The following is a 20416-nucleotide window of genomic DNA, read 5'->3' on the forward strand; positions in this document are numbered from 1 at the left end:
CTCTGGTGTTGGCAGAGTGGGTGGTTTTGGGAAGTCATTATACAATAGAAGGGCTAAGCAATGATCGATTGGGAAAGGGTTAGGTGTCTTTTAGTGGGGGAGTTGGCAATGGAATGAGGTGGGTGATTTGGGGAAATAGCGTAGGCATTTAAGGTGGCAAGTGGTGATGACTAAAGGATCAATAATGGATAGTTTAAGTCATGTTTTTTCTTTAATTTGATTATTTGAGTGATATTATATGGTGGATTTGGGTCAATCGATCATGTTTATCAATACGTATCGTTTGTACTGATACTACTTTTGTTATACTACTTGACATAGTCTGGTTGCAGGATTGGTATTGTTTCTTAGGTGAAGACGACGATAATTTTCAATAGCTTCTATTCCTCTTTCCTTATGGTGGAAATTGTGTCTTATTTTCATTCATAATTTGTGCTCTCTTAGAAGATCTTGTACCTATTTTACTATTTAGACCAGTTCCTAGGGAGGGATTTGGGCATTTTCAAAGATAGTGTATTTTATTAAGGGTGACAATTGATTTTCTTAATTTAATAATTAGAGATTTGTTTGAATTTTGTTTACTTCCACGGTCTCTCTATTTAAATTGGGCGGTAAGGTTTCTCCCATCTAGGTGTTAGATTAGGTGCCCTCACGGCTCGGTGGTTTGGATCGTGACATAAGGCTTACTAGTCTATTCTTCATTTAATTTTGTATATACGATCTCTTGGTAATTTTGTGTATTTATCTTAGAAACATTTTGCGTTGCCAAAAAAGTTTGAATCTAACTCCACCGTTTGGACTAAAATAAATTTTGGGCCAAATCCGGTGAACATAACCGAGCATTTTTCATGAAATGAATTGAATAAACAAAGGCCATTGGGGTTTGAATTGATAAAGTATTTGAACATAAATTAGAGAGCTAACATATAATGGAATATGTTCAACTTGATTCAGGAACACCAATATTGTGTTGTAATTATCTATTCACACCGTGAAACAGATTTCAAGTAGCAAAGTAATAAAAATAGAATTTACGACAGTTCTTAATAGAAATATCTTAAACTTAAATGCAACAAATCAAAGTATTCACGAGCAAGGGAATACGAGAATGAAGAAAGACCTGTCAAATAATAAAAAAATCGGTACAGAGCATCCAAGAAAAAGAAACAATAACAATAACAAAATATTACAATAACTAAAAGAATATACATGCACAAGGCTAATACTATGACAAACACGGTGCTCCCGGGCACCCACTAAACCTAAATCCGTCGAAAAGCGAATCAGAGGTCAACTACCTATTTACTTAGGAGATAAGGTATATATCCGCCTCCTTGTATGTTCACATTTTAATGAAAACTGCATCAGAGTTTTTGATGTTGAACCTTGATGTGATTATTAAAATCTTTATGGTATTGATAATTTTTTCTATTGAGTTTTATCTACGTTACATATTATATAATAATTCTAATGGCAAAAGCCATGCTCGTCACTAAAGATAATTAAGGACAAACACTTTTTTTGGTATCAAAAAACCTTTTGGGACCAGCAAAAACTGGTTGCTAAATATTATGATTGTTTGATAAGTGGTCGTAGAAGAGTTTTAAGAAACAATTTTTTTTCGATCTCTATAACTCTTTAAGGACCAGTCATCAAATCTCAACGTTAGTGACTTTAATTTTCCCTTAATTTTAACAGTGGAGGCTATCGAAAAATGTGGTCGCTATTTACTTAGGGACCAGAATAAGACTTTTAGTGGCCATTTTTCTTATAAACAACGATCCCTCCTTCGCTTCTGCTAAGAGAAGCCAATTTTTTTTATTGCAGATCGATCAATCCCACTCTATTCAAGTTATTTCCATGAGCCAAGCAATATTAAAGTGTACTGTAGTCAGTAGTGCTAGATACGGATAAGGAAGAATGAAATACATATGATGAGCTACAACAATGGTTACAAAAGTTCTTGACCAACAAAATGAGATTTCTCCACCGGTCCTTTAGGCCGGGCACCTACAATGGTATTATTATATGGTCATTACTTGTGACTAACATTAGAGAGTAATTCTTGCAAATTTATTTTTGTCCCAGAGAGAGGAGGCTTATGAATTGCTGAACTTGGACACTATTTTGGTCAAGGATGAAACTTCTACTTGTTGGTTTTTTTCTATAAAAAATGAAATCTCGATTCTAAATTATTGAATTTGAATGTTTACATATTTGTCTAGTTTAGTTTTTGTTAATCAGAGGAATTGTTATTATTAATATTAGAGTGTGGATAAATATCACAGAACACATATAAGTTACATACACCAGGATAGTTCTTACTGAACCTCTGTAATGTCTAACAAGTAGAGTCTTACATCGATCAAATACATAAGAAAAGTGTTGAAGACGAAAATTTTCCCTTATCTAAGTGTAGTTGCTGTTGGGTTTAATTGATAGTTTGAATGGGAAATTGAGGGAAAAAGAAGTAGAGAAGAAAATGATATGTTCTCTCTTGCTTTATTAAATAAGCTTTGGTCCCACATAGATGGTGGAAATGAAAAGTCTCCTACTTAAAAGTAGAAGCACTCCTTCATGTTGCTAAAGGGTCAAGAAGAGGGTCTCCCCTCGCGCCGTTGTCGTCGTCGCTCGGCTCGGCTTCGGCTACGGCTACGGCTTCGGCTTCGGCTTCGGCTTCGGCTTTGGTCAATGATTGATTGATAATCTTTTTGGACCAAATTTTCTTTACATTTTAATTAATTAATATTATTTATTTATTTAATTAATTAAGTGAAAAAATCCTGACCCGCGACCCGTTTCTTTCCCGGATTAATTTAAATATTTCCCTCCGTTTTTTCCAACAGATTTTTGAAAGGTTGCAACCTTGTCCGAAAAGTTGCAAACCTTTTCTCAACAGACAAATCTTTTCCCAACAGGTATATGTCTCTTAATCCTCAGAATGTTCAACACGAAATTCTGAATATACCATCTTCTTCTTCTTTCTGCACTTTCTAAAACTCGTGTGAAATACAGCCATCAAGTGGTTCGCAGTCACCAAAAATTAGCAGTACCTCTACTTTGGTGAGTAAATCGTTCTACCCTGGGAGGAAAGATTCCAAAACCTCGGGTACTTTGAGGGGAATAATTTCCTTAAGGACACACTGTGCAGTCAGTGGGCTCGATTTTGTTCTTGCATTAAATTTGCAGATTCTGTGTTTTATTACTTTTAGTTGTTGTTACTGTTTTAATATTTTCCAATACATTTTACTAACAGTTGTTAATCTAGTCTCGCTATCAATCCGTGAAAGCTTTCAAGCTCAATCCTTTCCTCCTAGCTAGAATTTTTTTTGACTTCGTTACATTTACACTTATATAAGTCCTTTATTTGTCTATGGTTCATATATATACACAAGGAATAAGTAAACATTTGTGTACTTTAATATGAAATAAGAACTCGATATAAAGATAATTGCATTCTATATTAAGCGTCATCAATTTAGCTTAATAGAAAAGAAGAATATTGTATTCATGATTTACTAGAAATTAGCAAATTTTTACAAGCTCTCATCCAAAAATAAGGGCCAACACAAAAGGAGAAAGGGAAATTGAAGGCACTTATGTTTTAAATCTATCTCTCAGATTTACTCATGCTCCGGGCATCAAGAGTCTCAATTTTTATTGACTCAGTACCGTTGTTGAAAGCAAACAATTTTGTGTTGTCATAAATGGCTAATACTGGATAAACTCTTGATGTAATGCATGTCTTTCCACCTTCACCAAAACTTTCAACCACGGAATGATCAATCTGGAAAAAAAACAACTAATTGTCAATACGACACAAAAGAAAAATGAGTTGAAATATTAGTTTTGAGTGCATTTTATAGAAAAAAAGTACCAAAGAAAGCTTACCAAACTCCATAGCGACATTCTTTTGTCTGTTAGATTTGTATTAACATATCCGGCAAAAGATGGTTTATACATCTTTTTATGATTTCTAACGCTTGACCTGTAAAAATAAAATAAAATAGAATGGCAAGGTTAGCCAATTGCAAAAGCATAAAGATAATAACACTTTTTATGTTTATAATTATTTGATATCCAGAACTCATTGGCCCAACTAACTTAAATTTGCATTACATAAGATCCATTAAACAAGCAGAGTACTCCCTATGAGTATTTTTTTTTTTTTATTCCCAAAGTTTAAATTTGAGATCTCTTTTAAGGGTAGGGATCTCACTATAATACTTGTTGATAAAAAAAGAGTGATCAAAAGACAAACCTTGAGGCATCAGAACACATGAAAACCTTGTAGTTATCTTGGGTCTTAAACACTCTGAAGAATACAAGTGTATACTCTTCTAAATTTTCAGAACACAATATTAGGAGTCCAAATGGACCAAGTCCACCTTGAACTGTCGAACCCCTAATGGCACATATATCTTGGGCGTAAAGATCAGCCCAACTAGGATCAAATTCTTCAGCATTTTTCAAACTTGAAAAGGAAAATGTAACTTCAACATCAGTCTGCCATTGTATTAGCCTCATAAATTAGATCTAAATTTGTCTTGTCACAAAAATTTTATATAAACGATCAATTCAAATCATAAAACATCTTGTATTTTTGCAAATTCTGAAAGGGTCGCATGCCAAGAGCAATGATGTAGGATGTTCTAGCATAAATTATAGTAATTATTTTCACGACTCCAACGTGTAACTTATAGGTCACATTAATTTCATAAAAAATATAAATTTATTTTGTAAACAAAAAAAATTTAAACCTGTGCAGATGTGATTCCTTTAACTTCCACATTTTCTTCCTTGTTCAATTTATATTTTCTTAGCTCTACCTTTTGCTTTCTCAACATTTCTAATTCTTCAACAGGCCATTGGACCAAATGTTTGCCACTAGGGTCAATCCATAATTTACGAGGAATAGCCTGAGTTCCAGACCATCCTTTGTTGATGGCATCTATTAGAACAACGTCTGATTCATTGCCTCATCCCCATAAAATTGTTCAATTCTTGCTAGGATCATAAAAAGTCTTAGATGCATAAAAATTACCATAATCCAGTCTCAATCCATGTCATCAATCGATCATTGAATCGTCTGGAACATATCTATCCTTTTTCGTGTCATAGGTACCAATCGTATAATAATGGAATATGGTATCATCCAGACTGATTTTCAGAACGTGTTTAATTTTGTCGCCATAAAACGATGTGTCCAAACCATTTGTATTCTCCAATGATACTGGAAAAAAATCAACACATTCCCAATTTCCAATCTTGGCAGATGAATGAAATAGGTGTTGGGCTTTGGTCCACTTCATGAAGTCCCTACTCCGATACAATATTGCTAATCCTCTCCGATTTCTAAGGCTGCCAACCAACATTCTCCAACGCCCATCTTGGCCTAACCAAGCTGTTGTTGGGTCACGAAATTTAGTCTTGTTGATGCTTTCATCAGCAACTACTTACGGGTTGTTATCAGGCTTGATCCACTTACGGAGAAATGGATCAGACAAGTTAGCTGGTATTGCATAATTTTGTACTTGAGTTTGATTGTCATCCACTATTCCAGTGTAGAGGATAACAAGCTTATTGCCCAAAAGAATAGTGGTTGATCCGCACCAAGTACCATAGTTGTCAAACACTTTCGAATATTGCCCTATACTTCTACTTTTGGATTATACTGATAAAATAGATGATAAATACCGTTGTAATACATTGGACCTATTAAAAATATATATAAAAAAACAATAGCTACATTAATATAAATGAATTGAGATTTTAACTGAAATTTCTTTAAAATTATTAAATATAAAACTTGATCTTACCAGTGGGATCTAATGTTTGTTGTTTGGATCATCCAGCCAAGACCACATAAAAGGGAATTAGATTGAAAATGATTAGTAAAAACATTTCAATGCAAGTGAAAAAAGTTCAAATATAAGAAAATAAATAGAATATTACATAAGGACACAAAATAAATATATTAAAATAGAAAATTTAGATCAAATTACTAACTAATAACAAAGCATAGTAAGTTGCACATATATTATGCTCAGGATTATTTAAGAGGGGATAAAAACTAATTTGCATCAGTTATACCAAATTATACTAATTTTTATCATGATTAAGTGATAAATTAAGATGGAAATTATTTAGCTATATTTTTTTTGTGATAACCATGTTTGTTACGGTATACGTCATCATCTATTTATTCTTATAACCACGAATAAGGATCATATACAAATATTAAAAACATATATTATATCTGTATATGTATCTTATTATGTAAAATAAACGAACATGAAAAATAATATATAAAAAGACATGGGGAAGCAAATATGATTAAGTCACCAACCATGGTTGTAGTGGAGTGCTAAATACCCTTCTTTCCAATTCATATTTAATCGTACTCTAATGCAGATATCGGACACCGAATAAAAAATAAAAAATAGTAATAAGCCACTAAACGCGCACGGGCTGGTATAATTTATATTTACCGAGTTCAATTATTAAAACTTTAATAATATTAACTTTAAAAATTATAAAAACTTTAACTATTAAACTATTAAGTTTGAATACTTTCTTGTAATTAAATAGCATGGTAAAAACATTCTCACTACATATTCAGGATAGAAGAAGTGGACAGGTTCTTTTACCTTCACATTTTACAAGAACTCATATGTTATACTATTGAATCCATCTTTAAATATGAATATATATAATTGTCCAAAAATAAAATAATACAAAAAAAAAATTAATTTCAGACACAGACTAAAATATTTAAAATCATCGAGTAGTCCTAGAAAAGTTTTTGAGTTTGTCTTGTAAACAAACAGGGGAGGCGATTAGACAGAGAAATTATTGACTGAACCTAAGGATATCTAGGGAGAAATTATAGCATTCTACAAAGGGTTGATGGGATTCACTGCACAGAATTTGCCTAGTGTTAATAAATTAGTGATGCAAACAAGACCTACTTTATCACAAGACCAAAGGATTAAACTATTGGCTTCAGTGACAGAAAATGGAATACAACAGAGCCTGACTGCTATTGGTGATGATAAAACACCAGGAATAGATGGCTTTAATGCTGTCTTTTTAAAAAAATCATGGCACATTATCAAGCAAGGAGTGATTGAAGCTGTTACAGAGTTCTTTTGCACAGGTACTATATATAAGCCTATTAATTGTACCACTATTACTTTGGTACCCAAGACTGCTAAGCCTACTAACATCAGAGAATACAGACCTATTACATGCTGCTCTGTAGTATACAAGCTGATCTCCAAAATATTAGCCACAAGAAGGCAGAAAGTGATGCCTACTATAATATGTGAAGCTCAAGCTGGTTTTATACCAGGCAGAAGAATAGGGGACAACATCATTCTAGCTCATGAATTGATCAAAGGACACTCAAGGAAGACTATATCTCCTAGATGTCTAATCAAGATTGATATACAGAAGGCCTATGATTCATTGAAGTGGCCATACCTGGAGAAAGTTCTGGTTGAGTTGGGTTTTCCAACAACATTCATTGGCTGGATTATGGAATGTGTTACGTCAGTGACTTACAGTGTGCTTTGCAGATGACTTATTATTATTCTCTGCAGGTAAGCTGAAAGCTGTTAAGTGTCTGCAACAGGCTTTTGACTAATTTTCAAAAGCTTCAAGGCTATAAGCTAATCTCGGCAAAAGTTCAGTATATTTTGGAGGAGTGTCTCAAGCAATGCAGAACAATATTATTAATCACTTGGGATACTCTTTAGGATATTTTCCTTTCAAATATTTAGGAGTTCCTCTATCTACTTCGAAAATAGCCTTTACTCAATGAAAATCACTCATCAACAAAATCACACACAAGATTACTTCATGGACAGCAAAGACTCTATCTTATGTAGGAAGGGCGCAACTCATACAAACTATCATCTTCGGGATTCAAGCATATTGGGCACAACTATTCATGCTACCTTCAAAAGTAGTAAAGCTAATTGTAGCATATTGTAGAAGTTTTCTTTGATTTGGCAGTAACACCATTACAAGCAAAGCATTAGTTGCTTGAGAGAAAGTATGTACTCCAAAATATATGGGAGGGCTTAATAATACCAACATCAACCTATGGAACAAAGCTGCAATAGTAAAGAAATATTGGGACTTGGAACATAAGGCAGACAAAATGTGGATTAGATGGGTGCACACTTATTACATAAAAGATCAGCAAGTAAGCAATGTGCAAGTGCCAAAGCAAGCATGCTGGATGATTAGAAAGATCATAGAAGCAAGAGCTTATGCTACACAAGTATAAGAAGCTGGACAAGTTAAAGATACTATAAGGGAGGTATACTGTTGTCACGCCCCGGGAGGATACCCTAGACGTGACCGGCACTTGAAAGCCATTTCTGACCTTCAAGCGAACCACCTGATTCAGTCACCTCATCATTCAATCACACTCACCCAAAGGAGGGGTCAATCATAGCATATTATTCATATTTCAAGGCCGAAGGCCAAACATATTCAACTCAACAAAACAAGTAAAATAGAACTCCTCAAAATAACAGTCCAACCTTCCCACACTCTAGTTTATGAAGCCTCTATCAAAGTCTAGAAGGTGCCAATGATAAGCCCATGGCTACCAACAATCAAAATGAAAGAAATGACAACAAAACTGTACAAGAAGGCTCAATATCCTCCGGGAACTAGAAGGACTCACCAACTAGCTGGAAGTGTATATGGATCTTCAACGGAGCGCCGGTTGATGATCTCTAGTACCTGTCTCTGCATCATGAAACGATGCAGGCCAAATGGCGTCAGTACATGGAATGTACGAGTATGTAAAATGACCGGATGAAGCAAACATCAAGAATACATCAACATCAACTCAGCACCTCAACTCATACATATATATAAATATAGGACAACTCACTCAAATGTCCTAAGTCTAACAAGAGTAGTTTAGACAGGACTAACTCATAAGCCACTTAACTCAACTGACTCGGAGCACTATCAAGGCCTAAATGGGAGTTTCTCTTATCCGACAACCATCACCTATGAGCCGGTGATAGTACAACACTAAGACGTTGTTTCCACGTCCGTCCATACCTTGCCAGGGCATGAACGCCTCCCTAATCATGGATACCATCGATTAGTCAAGTCCTATCATTTCAGGACAATAAAAATGGGAAACATCCGACTTTAACGGTTCAATTCCACGGGAAGCATCCAACTTTAACGGTTCCATCCATCGGGAAGCATCCGACTTTAACGGTTTCATCCCTACCTACGTTGGCGGCGTAGTTTCTGGGGTTCGAGTATGGACTATACTCTCACCCGCCTCGGTGCTCGATACTCCTCCCATGACTCCATGCTCATAAAACTCCTCTAATCATCTCAAACAAGCCCTCACGGCTAGTTTTATATGGTACATTGCCACCTCATCAACTCGGTTCTCATTCCAACTCAATTAAGTCATAATGGCAAGTCTCATTTAGGACCTTGTCCTCTCGTCAATTCCAGCCTCAAATCAACTCAATCAAGCCTCATTTAGATAAACATTTATGACATCTCCTCAAGATTCAGCACAACTCTATGACTTCCAACTCAACAATTCAAGTAGAATAGCACATTTAAGGAAATTGACTTAAGCAACATAATCACATGGCTAAAGAGATCAACAAGACGTAACAACAAGTCATCTCCATCAACTCATACTAGCATGAAGGATTTTAGGGACTTCTTAGCTCAACAACATCAACACCTATAGCATCAAATAAATAGGAGACAAAGTTCATACAAACATAAACCATACCAAGAAACTCTATTTCCATGAACATCTAACCTCAAGGCAAGAGTAGGGCACATGGGTGGACTCAACCCATGTTTTGGATAGCCTTACATACCTTAGTGAAGACTTGAAGAAAACCTTGATGTTGGGTCTTCAATGGAGAACTCAAATCTTGAAACTCTTGGACTCCTTTTTATTGGAAATGGAGAAGAAGGAGAAAAGAGAGAGAAGCTAGGGCTTTTTAGAGAGAGAGTGAGGCTGAGAAATGTGTTCCCAAAAGACCAAAGGCAATACATATATAATTTGGGTAAGTTCCCAAATTGCCCCTCTTCAAAAGTTCTGAAAATAGGCTAAAAACGCACCTGGCGCGATAGTGGCGCGTCGCGCCATTACAGCGCCAGGCTGAGTACGCCTAAAACCTGCACACCTCGTAGGGGCGCGCCGCGCCAGAGACCAAACTACTGAGGCATGTTTCTGGCGCGATAGTGGCGCGTCGCGCCCTTATAGTGCCAATGCCATATTTTCTGGGTTCTGGAAATTTGGCCTGAAAAACCCTGCACAACTTTTAGCGGCGCATCGCGCCAGGGGCCAAACTACTGAGGCATATTCCTGGCGCGATAGTGGCGCGTCGCGCCCTTATAGCGCCAGGGCCATTTCCCCAGCAGTTGCAACCCAGGCCAAAAATGAAATTCTTGCCGTGCTAGCTCGTCTTAGGATCGTCATATCTCTCAACTCCGAACTCCAAAATTCACATTCTTGGTGGCGTTGGAAAGAAGACTCGACGACCTTTAATTTAATAAGTCGTGGTCTACCTAGATTTCCGTCTTTCAAAAGATAGGGCCATTAGAAGTCGACCCCATACACAAACTCATCCTAACTTAGCCACGACGAACCTTGTTGGGACTTAGCTCGGTCCTAGGGGTCCTCTATGACCCCACATCACCTCCAACGCTCTTTAATTTCTCAGGGACTCATCTTAACTCAAGCACATACTTCAAACTAAATACGATGGGCCCCACACGTGTACAAGGAAGGCCCGAATCTTGGGGGGAAATTTTTGAGGGGTGTTACAACTGTCACCTCCTTGGAGATCACCCGAAGGTAGTATGGAAAGATTTAATGTATTCCAATCAAGCAAGACCACAGGAAGATTTACTACATGGTTACAATTACAAAGGAAGCTATTAACGGTTGACAGGCTCCTGAAATGGGGTTTGGAGATAGATGAGAAGTGCAACCTATGTCAACTACATAATGAGACTAGAGAACATTTATTTGTTCAGTTTTCTTTCACTAAAGCTGTGTAGGATAAAGTGCTGAAATGAATGCAAAGAACGCAACATGATTTGATCAATTGGGATCACCATTTGTAATGGGTTATTAAAATATCCAAAGGCAAGACTCCTCAAGCTCAATTGTTCAAAATGGTATACCCTAAAGTTATACATGCAATGTGGAAGGAAAGGAATAGTAGAATATTTGAGAAGAAAAGTCACACACACGAAGCAATAGCAAAGGAGATTGTATATGTGGTATGTGTTAGAGCTCCAATCCAACTGCAAACTGTCATTCATAGCTATGTATTTCCAGCAACAATAGTCTTAGGTAGCTCGTAATTATGTAGCTATTGATATGTAATTCCCTACTTTGGTGATTAATAAACAATACTTAGAGCCCGTTTGGATGGGCTTAAAAAAGTAACTTTTATGTATGAAGTGCTTTTAGAACTTTGAAGTGCTGAAAGTTATTTTTATAAATAAGCAGTTGAGTGTTTGGATAAAAGTGCTTATGTTGAAAATAAGTGTTTGAATTTTAGGGTTAAAAGAATAAAAAGGGTAGTTTGGGAATTTAGTTAAAATATAAGGGATATAAAAGTAATTTCCATGGTCAAACAAAATGGCTTTAAGCACTTAGAAAAAAAAGTTAGAAATCCTAACTTTTAATTTTTGACTGACTTTAAGAACTTTATGGCTTAAAGTTAGCATTAGACAAACACGTCCAAAAGCTAAAAAGGGGCTTTAAGTTGGTTCCATCCAAACGGGCTCTTAATTACCAAAAAAAAAATACTAAAAAAAAACATAAAGAGAACTCTTTCTTAAGAACTCCATTTTGAAAGCAAAAAGTTCTTTCTGTTTACTCTAACTCAGAGAGAGAAAAATCTGAAAAAGTAGTAGAGAAAAATCTGATGAAGAAGTTGAAAAAATGTAAAAAGTATTTATAGATAAAAAATAGAGAGTCAACCAATAGAATAGTGAAACAAAAGGATGAGGCTGCTATTATAATATTTAGGAAGATACAGTCAAGCAAAAAAAATAGTAGAAATAAGGTTGATATTGTTATATAAAACTAAAAATCGCATTTATCTGTTTTGGAAAATCTATTTGCCTAATTTTTCTCCTATAATTTTGACTGCGCAATGTGTTTTTATCTCTAAAGTCCAAATTTTTATAGAGTAAAACAATTAAACTAATTTATCATAACATGAGATATTGAGGTCACACGTGGCTAAATGGAATATTTAAAAGATCAACTAATACAAATTTAAAATATATTTTTTAATAGTTTAAATTTATTAAATGATATCACATCAAGGATGACTCAATAAAACTAAAACTAGTACTACAAATAACTTACAAATCAAACATTTGGAGGATATAAATTATGTGAGAGTTATGAAATTATTAGGTGTGAATTATGTAATTATAATTTTAGCATAAAATAAATAAAAAGAAAATATATTTAGAGGAAATATAAAAATATTTCTTGACGAAAAAATGTGTTCTAATGCCCACAATTATTGTATATAGATTTCATTCTGATAAATAGCTCCATCAGAATAATCTTCCAACAAGTAGGGGGAAAAACAAGATATGTAGGACGATTACTTTATAATTTACTTTTTGAACAAATTTTAATATGAATCATGTTGTATACAAGAACAATTGCAAGCGACAGATACATAATTTATTTATTTATTATCTTCAACCACGTAAGAGTTGAACAAAAGAATAATAATTCTAAATTCATCAAAAGATGTTGCTCAATGAGGTTGTTGATTTCATTCAAAAGGTGAAGGGAATTCTTTTTCCTAATCATTAAAGATTAAGAGGTAAGTTGAATTTATTCTAATAATAATAATTAAGTACATAATTAATCTTTTTAAATATTTAATAATTTTAATAATTTTTTTTTATATATATATATATATATAAGTAAAATTAATAGATTCACATGAATCCGTAATTAAAACTATATATCCATTTTGATAGTCTTAAAAATTTAAATTCACACATTTACCTATTATGAAAAATAAATCACATGTTTGATATATAAAATTAAAAAAAAAATTAAGACACATATTCCATGTTTGTTTTTATTGACTTACCCAATTATAGCACATATTCGATATTATGAAACGACACCTAAAAAATCATCTGAGTTGCAAGCAATAAAAATGAAAATACACAAACAGAATCATATTACATTTTGAATTAGTCAAAGTGACAAAGTCAAATAATATTGAATCCTGGCCATAATTTATGTGATAATTTTTAATAGCTCAAATATAACAGAGACTCTGCGTAAAAGACATTTAATAATGATCGATTTTCTTTTTTCTCATCTAAAAGTTCAATCCTTTTATTTCAATATGATATGAAGATTCAAATACCAAATAAAAAAATTACGAGTTGCTTGTGATTGATAACTGTCACGATCTAACTATCGGGCCATATAGACACCTACTCTAACACCTAGATAGAAGAATCCTTCCCACCCGATTTAAACCTGGTACTGTGAAAGTAAATTGAACCGCGGCATTTCATCTTAACAAGATAAAAAAAATAATCCCAACCTTGATTATAATAGAAAACTTTATTAAAAATTACAACGGGATATTCCTCCCTAGAAACTAGTCTAAATAGATATAAAAATTTCTAAGAGAAAACAATTACTAAACAAGAAAGCTCCCACCATAAGGAAGAGAGGAGTAAAAGCTGTCGGAGATCACCATCGCCTTCATCTAGGAAATTGCACTGATCCTATAATCAAACTATGTCAAGTAGTTTAACAAGAGTAGTATCGATATAAACAACACGTATTGATAGGTATCATCGATCGATTCAAATCTACCACATAATATCTTGCAAATATTAAAAAAAAGACATACAACTTGAAGCTATAAACGTCAACTCTTGAACAACCGCCCTCGCCATTAGGTATACTACCCACAGACTCATACACTCTATCACAAGCCTCCCTACCTCATTCCGCTACCAACTCCACCATTAAGAGCCGTTCTACCCTCTATTCTGCCATAACAAAATCCCCAACACACTAAGGCTTCCTAAGCCTATCAATTTTACCAAAGATTAGAATTGCCTTACTGAATCCACTCCTGAATTCAATAATTCCCAACTATCCCTATTAACTGCTCCGTCATCCTCACTTGTAACATTAAGATGCCATTAAAATGCTCATTTTCTTTATTAATTTAAGAAAAGAAAACTTCTACTGTTTGGATCCACTAATATCAAGAAAATACAGAAGATAATCTAGTTAGAACATCACGAAAAAAGCAGTTAGTGAGATGCAATTATCATGAATGAAGAGGGAAAACTTTAGAGATATTATCCATTCTAAGCTTTTGGTGAAGAAAAAAAAAACTTCAATGACTACCAAAAGTTATTTTTCAATTTTTAAGCAGAAGCTGAAAAATTACTATTTGCTATACTCCCTCCGTTTTAAAAAGAATGTCTAGTTTGGCTTGACACAGAATTTAAAAAAATAAAGAAGATTTTTTCATGTTGTGGTCCTAAATTAAAGTTATGTTAAATGTACCAAAATACTCTTTAATCTTGTGGCCTTAAACATGACACATGAAAAGTTGAAATTAAAGTTTTACCAAAAAAAAAAAATGAATCATTCTTTTTTAAACAGATTAAAAAAAAAAGGAGGTTATTCCTTTTGAAACGGAGGGAGTATTTTTTTAAGAATAAGAATATCATTATCAAAATTCAAAACTATGTAGATAGTTGTGATTAACTCATCATATTTTTTTTCGTGCTAAGAATAATTTTAAGAAAAATCTAGGCAGAATGTCAACCCTCAACATCACCAGAGACATTCTGAGCATACAACATTGAGTTGTACCATTATTCATTCTCTGGGATTCAGAAGCCTACCGAGGGATTTCACCTTTTGGTGAAACATCAACAGTTCGTAACTGTTGTATGATATTATTGTACGTATCCTTGAAACATAATTATACATCATATATATATGATTTATAGACGGTCAATACATTATATATACATGTAATCATTTTTTATTGTTTAATATAGATACACACACTATATGTTATATATACACATTTATACATCATTATACAATATCGATACATTACATAATCTATTAATATAATATATATGTATTATATAAACAATGCATAATGATGTATATATATTTTTTACACATGGATATACATTGTATATACATGATTATATACTATGTATACTATATGAATACATTGCATGATTAATTATACAATATAAATACATTGCACATATAACAATCATTCATTTTTATTGAACTTTTTTTGTCACATGTATGGAAGAGGTAGAAATTTGCTCCATCACATTGTTTCCATTTTTTATGCGAAATATTCCTTGAGAAGTTGTGTATATAGTAGCGATACTCATTACACAAAATGCAGTTTTACACAAGGGTTTGCTCCGATTTAGCCCCAGTTCACGTGTGTCTAAACCTCACATTTTTTTTAAAAAAAATTAGACTATTATTTGTGTAAAAAACATGTGACTATATTTATTGCAAACTTATTATTTTATTGTATATATATGAAATTGTCCCTTTAAAATAGTACTCCCTTGTCCCAATTTATTTTACTCACTTTTCTTTTTAGTCAACCTAAAAAGAATGACATATTTATATATTTAGTAATAATTTTAACTTTAAAATCTTCATTTTATCGTTAATGAAATGATTTATAGCCACACAAATATCTGACTTATTTTAGATCACAAGTTTCAAAAGTTTTTTTTCTCAGTTTTCTTAAACTCCGTGCCAATTCAAGTTAGCTCATATAAATTGGGACGGAGGGAGTACCTAATATTTAATAACATGCGTTAAAAATGAGGGAGAAAACACAAATCACACTAGTTTAGGGCCTAATTACATGTCTTCCCTTTAATATTTTTAAAATTATCCTCCGTACCACATTTACTTCGCCAGATACATGTATCTAGCTCACTCACCATGTTTCTCGAATATATGCGGATCAAATTATGTGTAATTTATTTTAGATACACCGAATTCAAGTGTGATTCATTGTACCTGAGATACACTGAATCTCTCATTCGTCTCTCTCTTATATTGCTCGCCCCTTTCTCTCTCTCTCTCTCTCTCTCTCTCTTCCTCTCTCGCTAGCCTTTTTACTTGAATTTCAAAATATTTTTGGTATCAAAGATACATATATCTAGAATCAAAAGATACATAACTCTCTCGTTCGTCTCTCTCCCTATGTATATGCTAGAATATCTGATATCAAATATACATGTATATGATTTGATATACGAAGGAGTGGTGTATCTGACTTGAAATAGGATACAAATTTATTAATTAGTGAGGTAGTATATAATTATTTCAAACTATATAGTGAATTAATAGTTATAGTTAATATGTTTGTGTAATTAGGTAGTTTTTCCTTGAAAAATGGTTATTTACCAATTTTATCCAGCTCCAGCTCTCAATAAGGTTTTGGGCTACTAATGGGCCGAAAAGGTTCAATTGATTCAAAAATGAGCCCACCTCCTCCTCCTCCTCTTCTTTTTTTTTCATTATATATACTGTATATTTTTATTTTGGCGCCCTTTAACAGCTTCTCCAGCAAGTTTCTGCCTTCCCTGGACATGATCCAAAGAGAAAGATGAGACGTTCCATGGTTCAAAATCCGGGGGTCAAATCGGTAAATTACCTTCTCCACCGTCAATATATTTTTTTAATTTTTTTATAAATTTTTCGGTGACGGAATTGATGCTTTATTTCTGAAAATGAAAATGTTTCTGCAGAGTTTTTGGATAGGTATAAAATTTGGTGAATAATAGTATAGTACTTCAAATTAGATATGAAAATGTTGTTTTGGAATTTTAATAGCTCAGTTGGTCGGTCGACTACTTGAAATTTCACCTCGTTGATAAAAGTTCAATTTTTCACCTTATAATCCCCTCACCATTTCCCCTTTCCTTGTCCCCAATGGATAATTTTTTAATTTTTATTTTTTAAAAGTATAGTATACAAGTTGGTGGCATTTGATAATAGTACAGTGTATAAAGCATGGAGATAGAGTTTGACACATTTTTCGGATATTAGGGATTGATATCGATGCCTAAATATTGTTTGAAAGTAAGTGATATAGAGTAAGAGTTTGGATATACTTCTACCCATAAATGAAGTCAGTCATTTTTCCAGTTTTACTTAGAGATTAGATAGCCAAATATAAGGAATTTTTCTCAATCTGAAAAAAAGAAGGAAAAAAAAGAATAGTCATCTTACTTAGGAATTACCGGATTATCTGGATTTTCCGGGATGTGGCCTGGTGATCAATGAAGTGCATTGGGAATCATAAGGTTTCAAGTTCAAATCCTGGTAGATGCAAAAATATTAGGTGATTTTTTTTCATTTGTCCATGCTTTGATGAACAGAGTTACTATATTCTGTGAAATTAGTTGAGGTGCACGTGAGCTAAGCACGAACACCATGGTTATAAAAACAAAAGGGGTTGAATTGGAGCTTCTTTAATTTATCATTTATTCATTTCTTAGAATGTCCATGATTCTTAGGTCTATTCCCCTGACTATGTGCTTTAACAATAATAGACCTATCAAGCATCTGAATATTCGTAATGCAACACTAAATGTTAGTTTTCTTCTTGTTTTTTGCCATAACGCCCATTCCGGGATGAGTTGGAAGAGGAATTCCTAAACTTTTCTTATGCTTCATCGCAGTGGCTTTCAGCTGTTCAATTAGTTTGTGTACATCAATGTGAAGGACAATTGAGTACATTTTCTATAGATTCTCAAAAATGTTGTACCCTTTTCAGGTTGGAAACTTCAGTACTAGATTCTCTTTGCCATCCTTTCTAAAGCGTGTTAAGAAGTTGACTGATAGTCAAAAGGATGCCATAAGTAGGACTGGATTTGGAAATTTGCTCCTCATTCCAACTCATATGCTTTCCAAAAACCTATTAGTTGAATTGATGGAAAGATGGGATTACGAGAAACGTGCTTTTGTACTTCCTCCAGGTGAGATAACCATATCTCTCGTGGATGTTGCGTTAATTTTGGGATTACGAGTGACAGGAAGTCCTGTTCTTTTACGAGAAGATACACCTTTCTTAGATCTAGAAAGAGAATATAATGTTGCCCTATGGAATAGAAAAATCACGGTTGCATCATTAGAACAAAGACTTGATTCCCTTGCTGAGACCAACAATGAAGATTTTGTGAGGTCTTTCTTGTTATACATGTTTGGTACTTTTCTTTTTCCAAATACAAATGGCAAAATTGATTCTCGCTACGTATATCTTTTACGAGACATTGATAAAGTGAACAGTTTTGCTTGGGGAGCAGCTGTTCTTGCAGATGTATTTCACTGGTTGTACAGAAGAAAGAAGGAAAAAGTACAATATGTTGGAGGTTGTCTTATTTTTCTTCAAGTAAGTTTAACAATCTCTAATTATTATTTTAATAACCTGAGCAAATTTTTGTGTTACCTATGTAAACACTCTGGTTTTGTTGATGAGTATTTGATGACAAGTATTTATGACAAATGATACATTGTATCCATTCTATTAACTCCAAACAGAAACCTCAAATCTTGACTGTTATTTGAATAGATATGGTGCTTTGAACACATTGACATTGCTCGTCCACGTTTACTGAATTGCCGCTCTACGTTTCCCCGTGTCTGCAATTGGGAAAGTACTAAATCTCATCATAGACAATGGTTCACTACCAAATTCAAAGAACTAAAGACTAATCAGGTAATAAGGTTTACAGCAGTTCTGTTCCACTTTGTCTGATCTGAATTTATTTTCCATCTTTTCAGTCGTGAGAAATTGTTCCTTTGTTATCTTGGGAAGTCTTCCTGATGAACCGCTGAACTTTCCTTGGTTATTTTGGAATTAATATATTAACAAAATGAATCATTCTTTTGAGTGTATGCCTACTTGCCTATAATTCCGAATGCAAGAAAGAGAGAAAAATTCAACTGACCCTCTGGTGTACTTTTCGTGTTGCTTGGGTTCAGACAGCAGGAAATGAAAGGAAATTTAGGAATGTGAAGTTGAGGCTTTCTTATATTTCTTCTTCAATGTTGTTTTTCTTTCTTTCCCTTTCTCTCTGTATATAAATTTTCCTTCTGTTAACTTCTTATCTTCCATTCATAGCTTCTGAAACACACCAAGTTTATGTTCTCATCAATGTCAAACAGTGATTGTGGAAGCATGAAGAATTTTATCATGCTTTGGAAATTAACTTCTAGCCGCTCTCTTCTCTCTCCAGGTAATTTGGAGCCTTGAACTGACTTCTGATGAGTCCAATAGTGACGTAATCAAAGAGTTGATAGAGGCAGAAAAGAGAACATGTCATGACATGAACCCACAATCTTCGGTGTATACTTCGTCTAATATTGTAAGTCTTTCTTCCTCTTTTGCCATATATTTTTGAGCTTCAAGCTCTTTTTACCAATTAAGTAACAATAGTGATCCATTCTTTGCCAGTTTAGTTAACTTTTGTAGAGTAACTTCTTTCGATTAATAGGACCATACTGTGAAAAGTGGATATCAGTTGATGGGTCATGTGATCGTTGACCTGGAAGCTGAACTAGAGAGTGAAAGTAACAGAGTGGCATACGGAGTGCAAAATCTTTCTTCTGATGAATTTAGTTTGCCTGAAACTGTATCAAAATCTTCTGCATGCCACTATTTGGATAAAGAAAAAGAACTCACGGAGCTTTCACAAGCTTCAGGAGCAAACGTGGCTATACTAATCAGCAGTGATGTGAGCTGATAATCTTTTTGTTTCTTGTTTATATGTTTGTTTTGCTTGAATATCACTAAATACACGGGATGTTAATGCCTGTTTATGCAGGATGATTGGGAGGATGATCTGCAGAAGAAAAGCCAGACTCTGGAAGAGCAGATAGTTCATCTAAAGAACAAAATTGATGACTTGACAAGAGAGAACAAAATTCTGAAAAAGCAACTATTCTCAAGTCTAAAGTTTGAAGAACAGAACAAGAAACTAAAGGATGAAATTGAAAATCTGCGACAAGAAAATCAAGAGTTGAGCGTATCAACCGTCTGTCTTGTGACTCGATTACAAAAACTTGTCTTTGATGAGATCACGGATACGTTAGATAATGAGAGCACAGAGAATAATCTTTGAAACAAACCTAAAAGAGTCAATTCAGATGAATTTGACATCTTTATTATCAGAGCTTTGTACTGATCAAAATGTAAATACAAGTGCAATTCATATTGATTGAGGGCTTTGGTGTTGGATAAATAAGAATTAGTGAAGCTACTGATAGAGAAGTATCATACTTTGATTTATAGGCTGTTCAAAT

At 33.9% G+C, this 20416-nt stretch overlaps 1 protein-coding gene and 1 pseudogene across 1 annotated transcript; one reads left to right on the forward strand and one right to left on the reverse strand.

The window, feature by feature from the left end:
- Window positions 1–3610: 3610 nt before the first annotated feature.
- On the reverse strand, window positions 3611–6392 carry LOC129875555 (beta-fructofuranosidase, insoluble isoenzyme 1-like; annotated as a pseudogene).
- A 10109-nt stretch (window positions 6393–16501) lies between these two features.
- LOC129875556 (uncharacterized) lies at window positions 16502–20348 on the forward strand. The gene is made up of 7 exons (XM_055950864.1): window positions 16502–16543; window positions 16668–16754; window positions 17889–18503; window positions 18684–18830; window positions 19351–19479; window positions 19609–19848; window positions 19939–20348. The coding sequence occupies exons 1-7, from the start codon at window positions 16502–16504 to the stop codon at window positions 20233–20235; spliced, it is 1557 nt and encodes a 518-aa protein (XP_055806839.1). The 3' UTR covers window positions 20236–20348.
- The last annotated feature ends 68 nt before the right edge of the window (window positions 20349–20416 follow it).

Source organism: Solanum dulcamara, chromosome 12 (assembly GCF_947179165.1).
Source record: "Solanum dulcamara chromosome 12, daSolDulc1.2, whole genome shotgun sequence".
In the NCBI taxonomy this organism is placed as follows: Eukaryota; Viridiplantae; Streptophyta; class Magnoliopsida; order Solanales; family Solanaceae; genus Solanum; species Solanum dulcamara.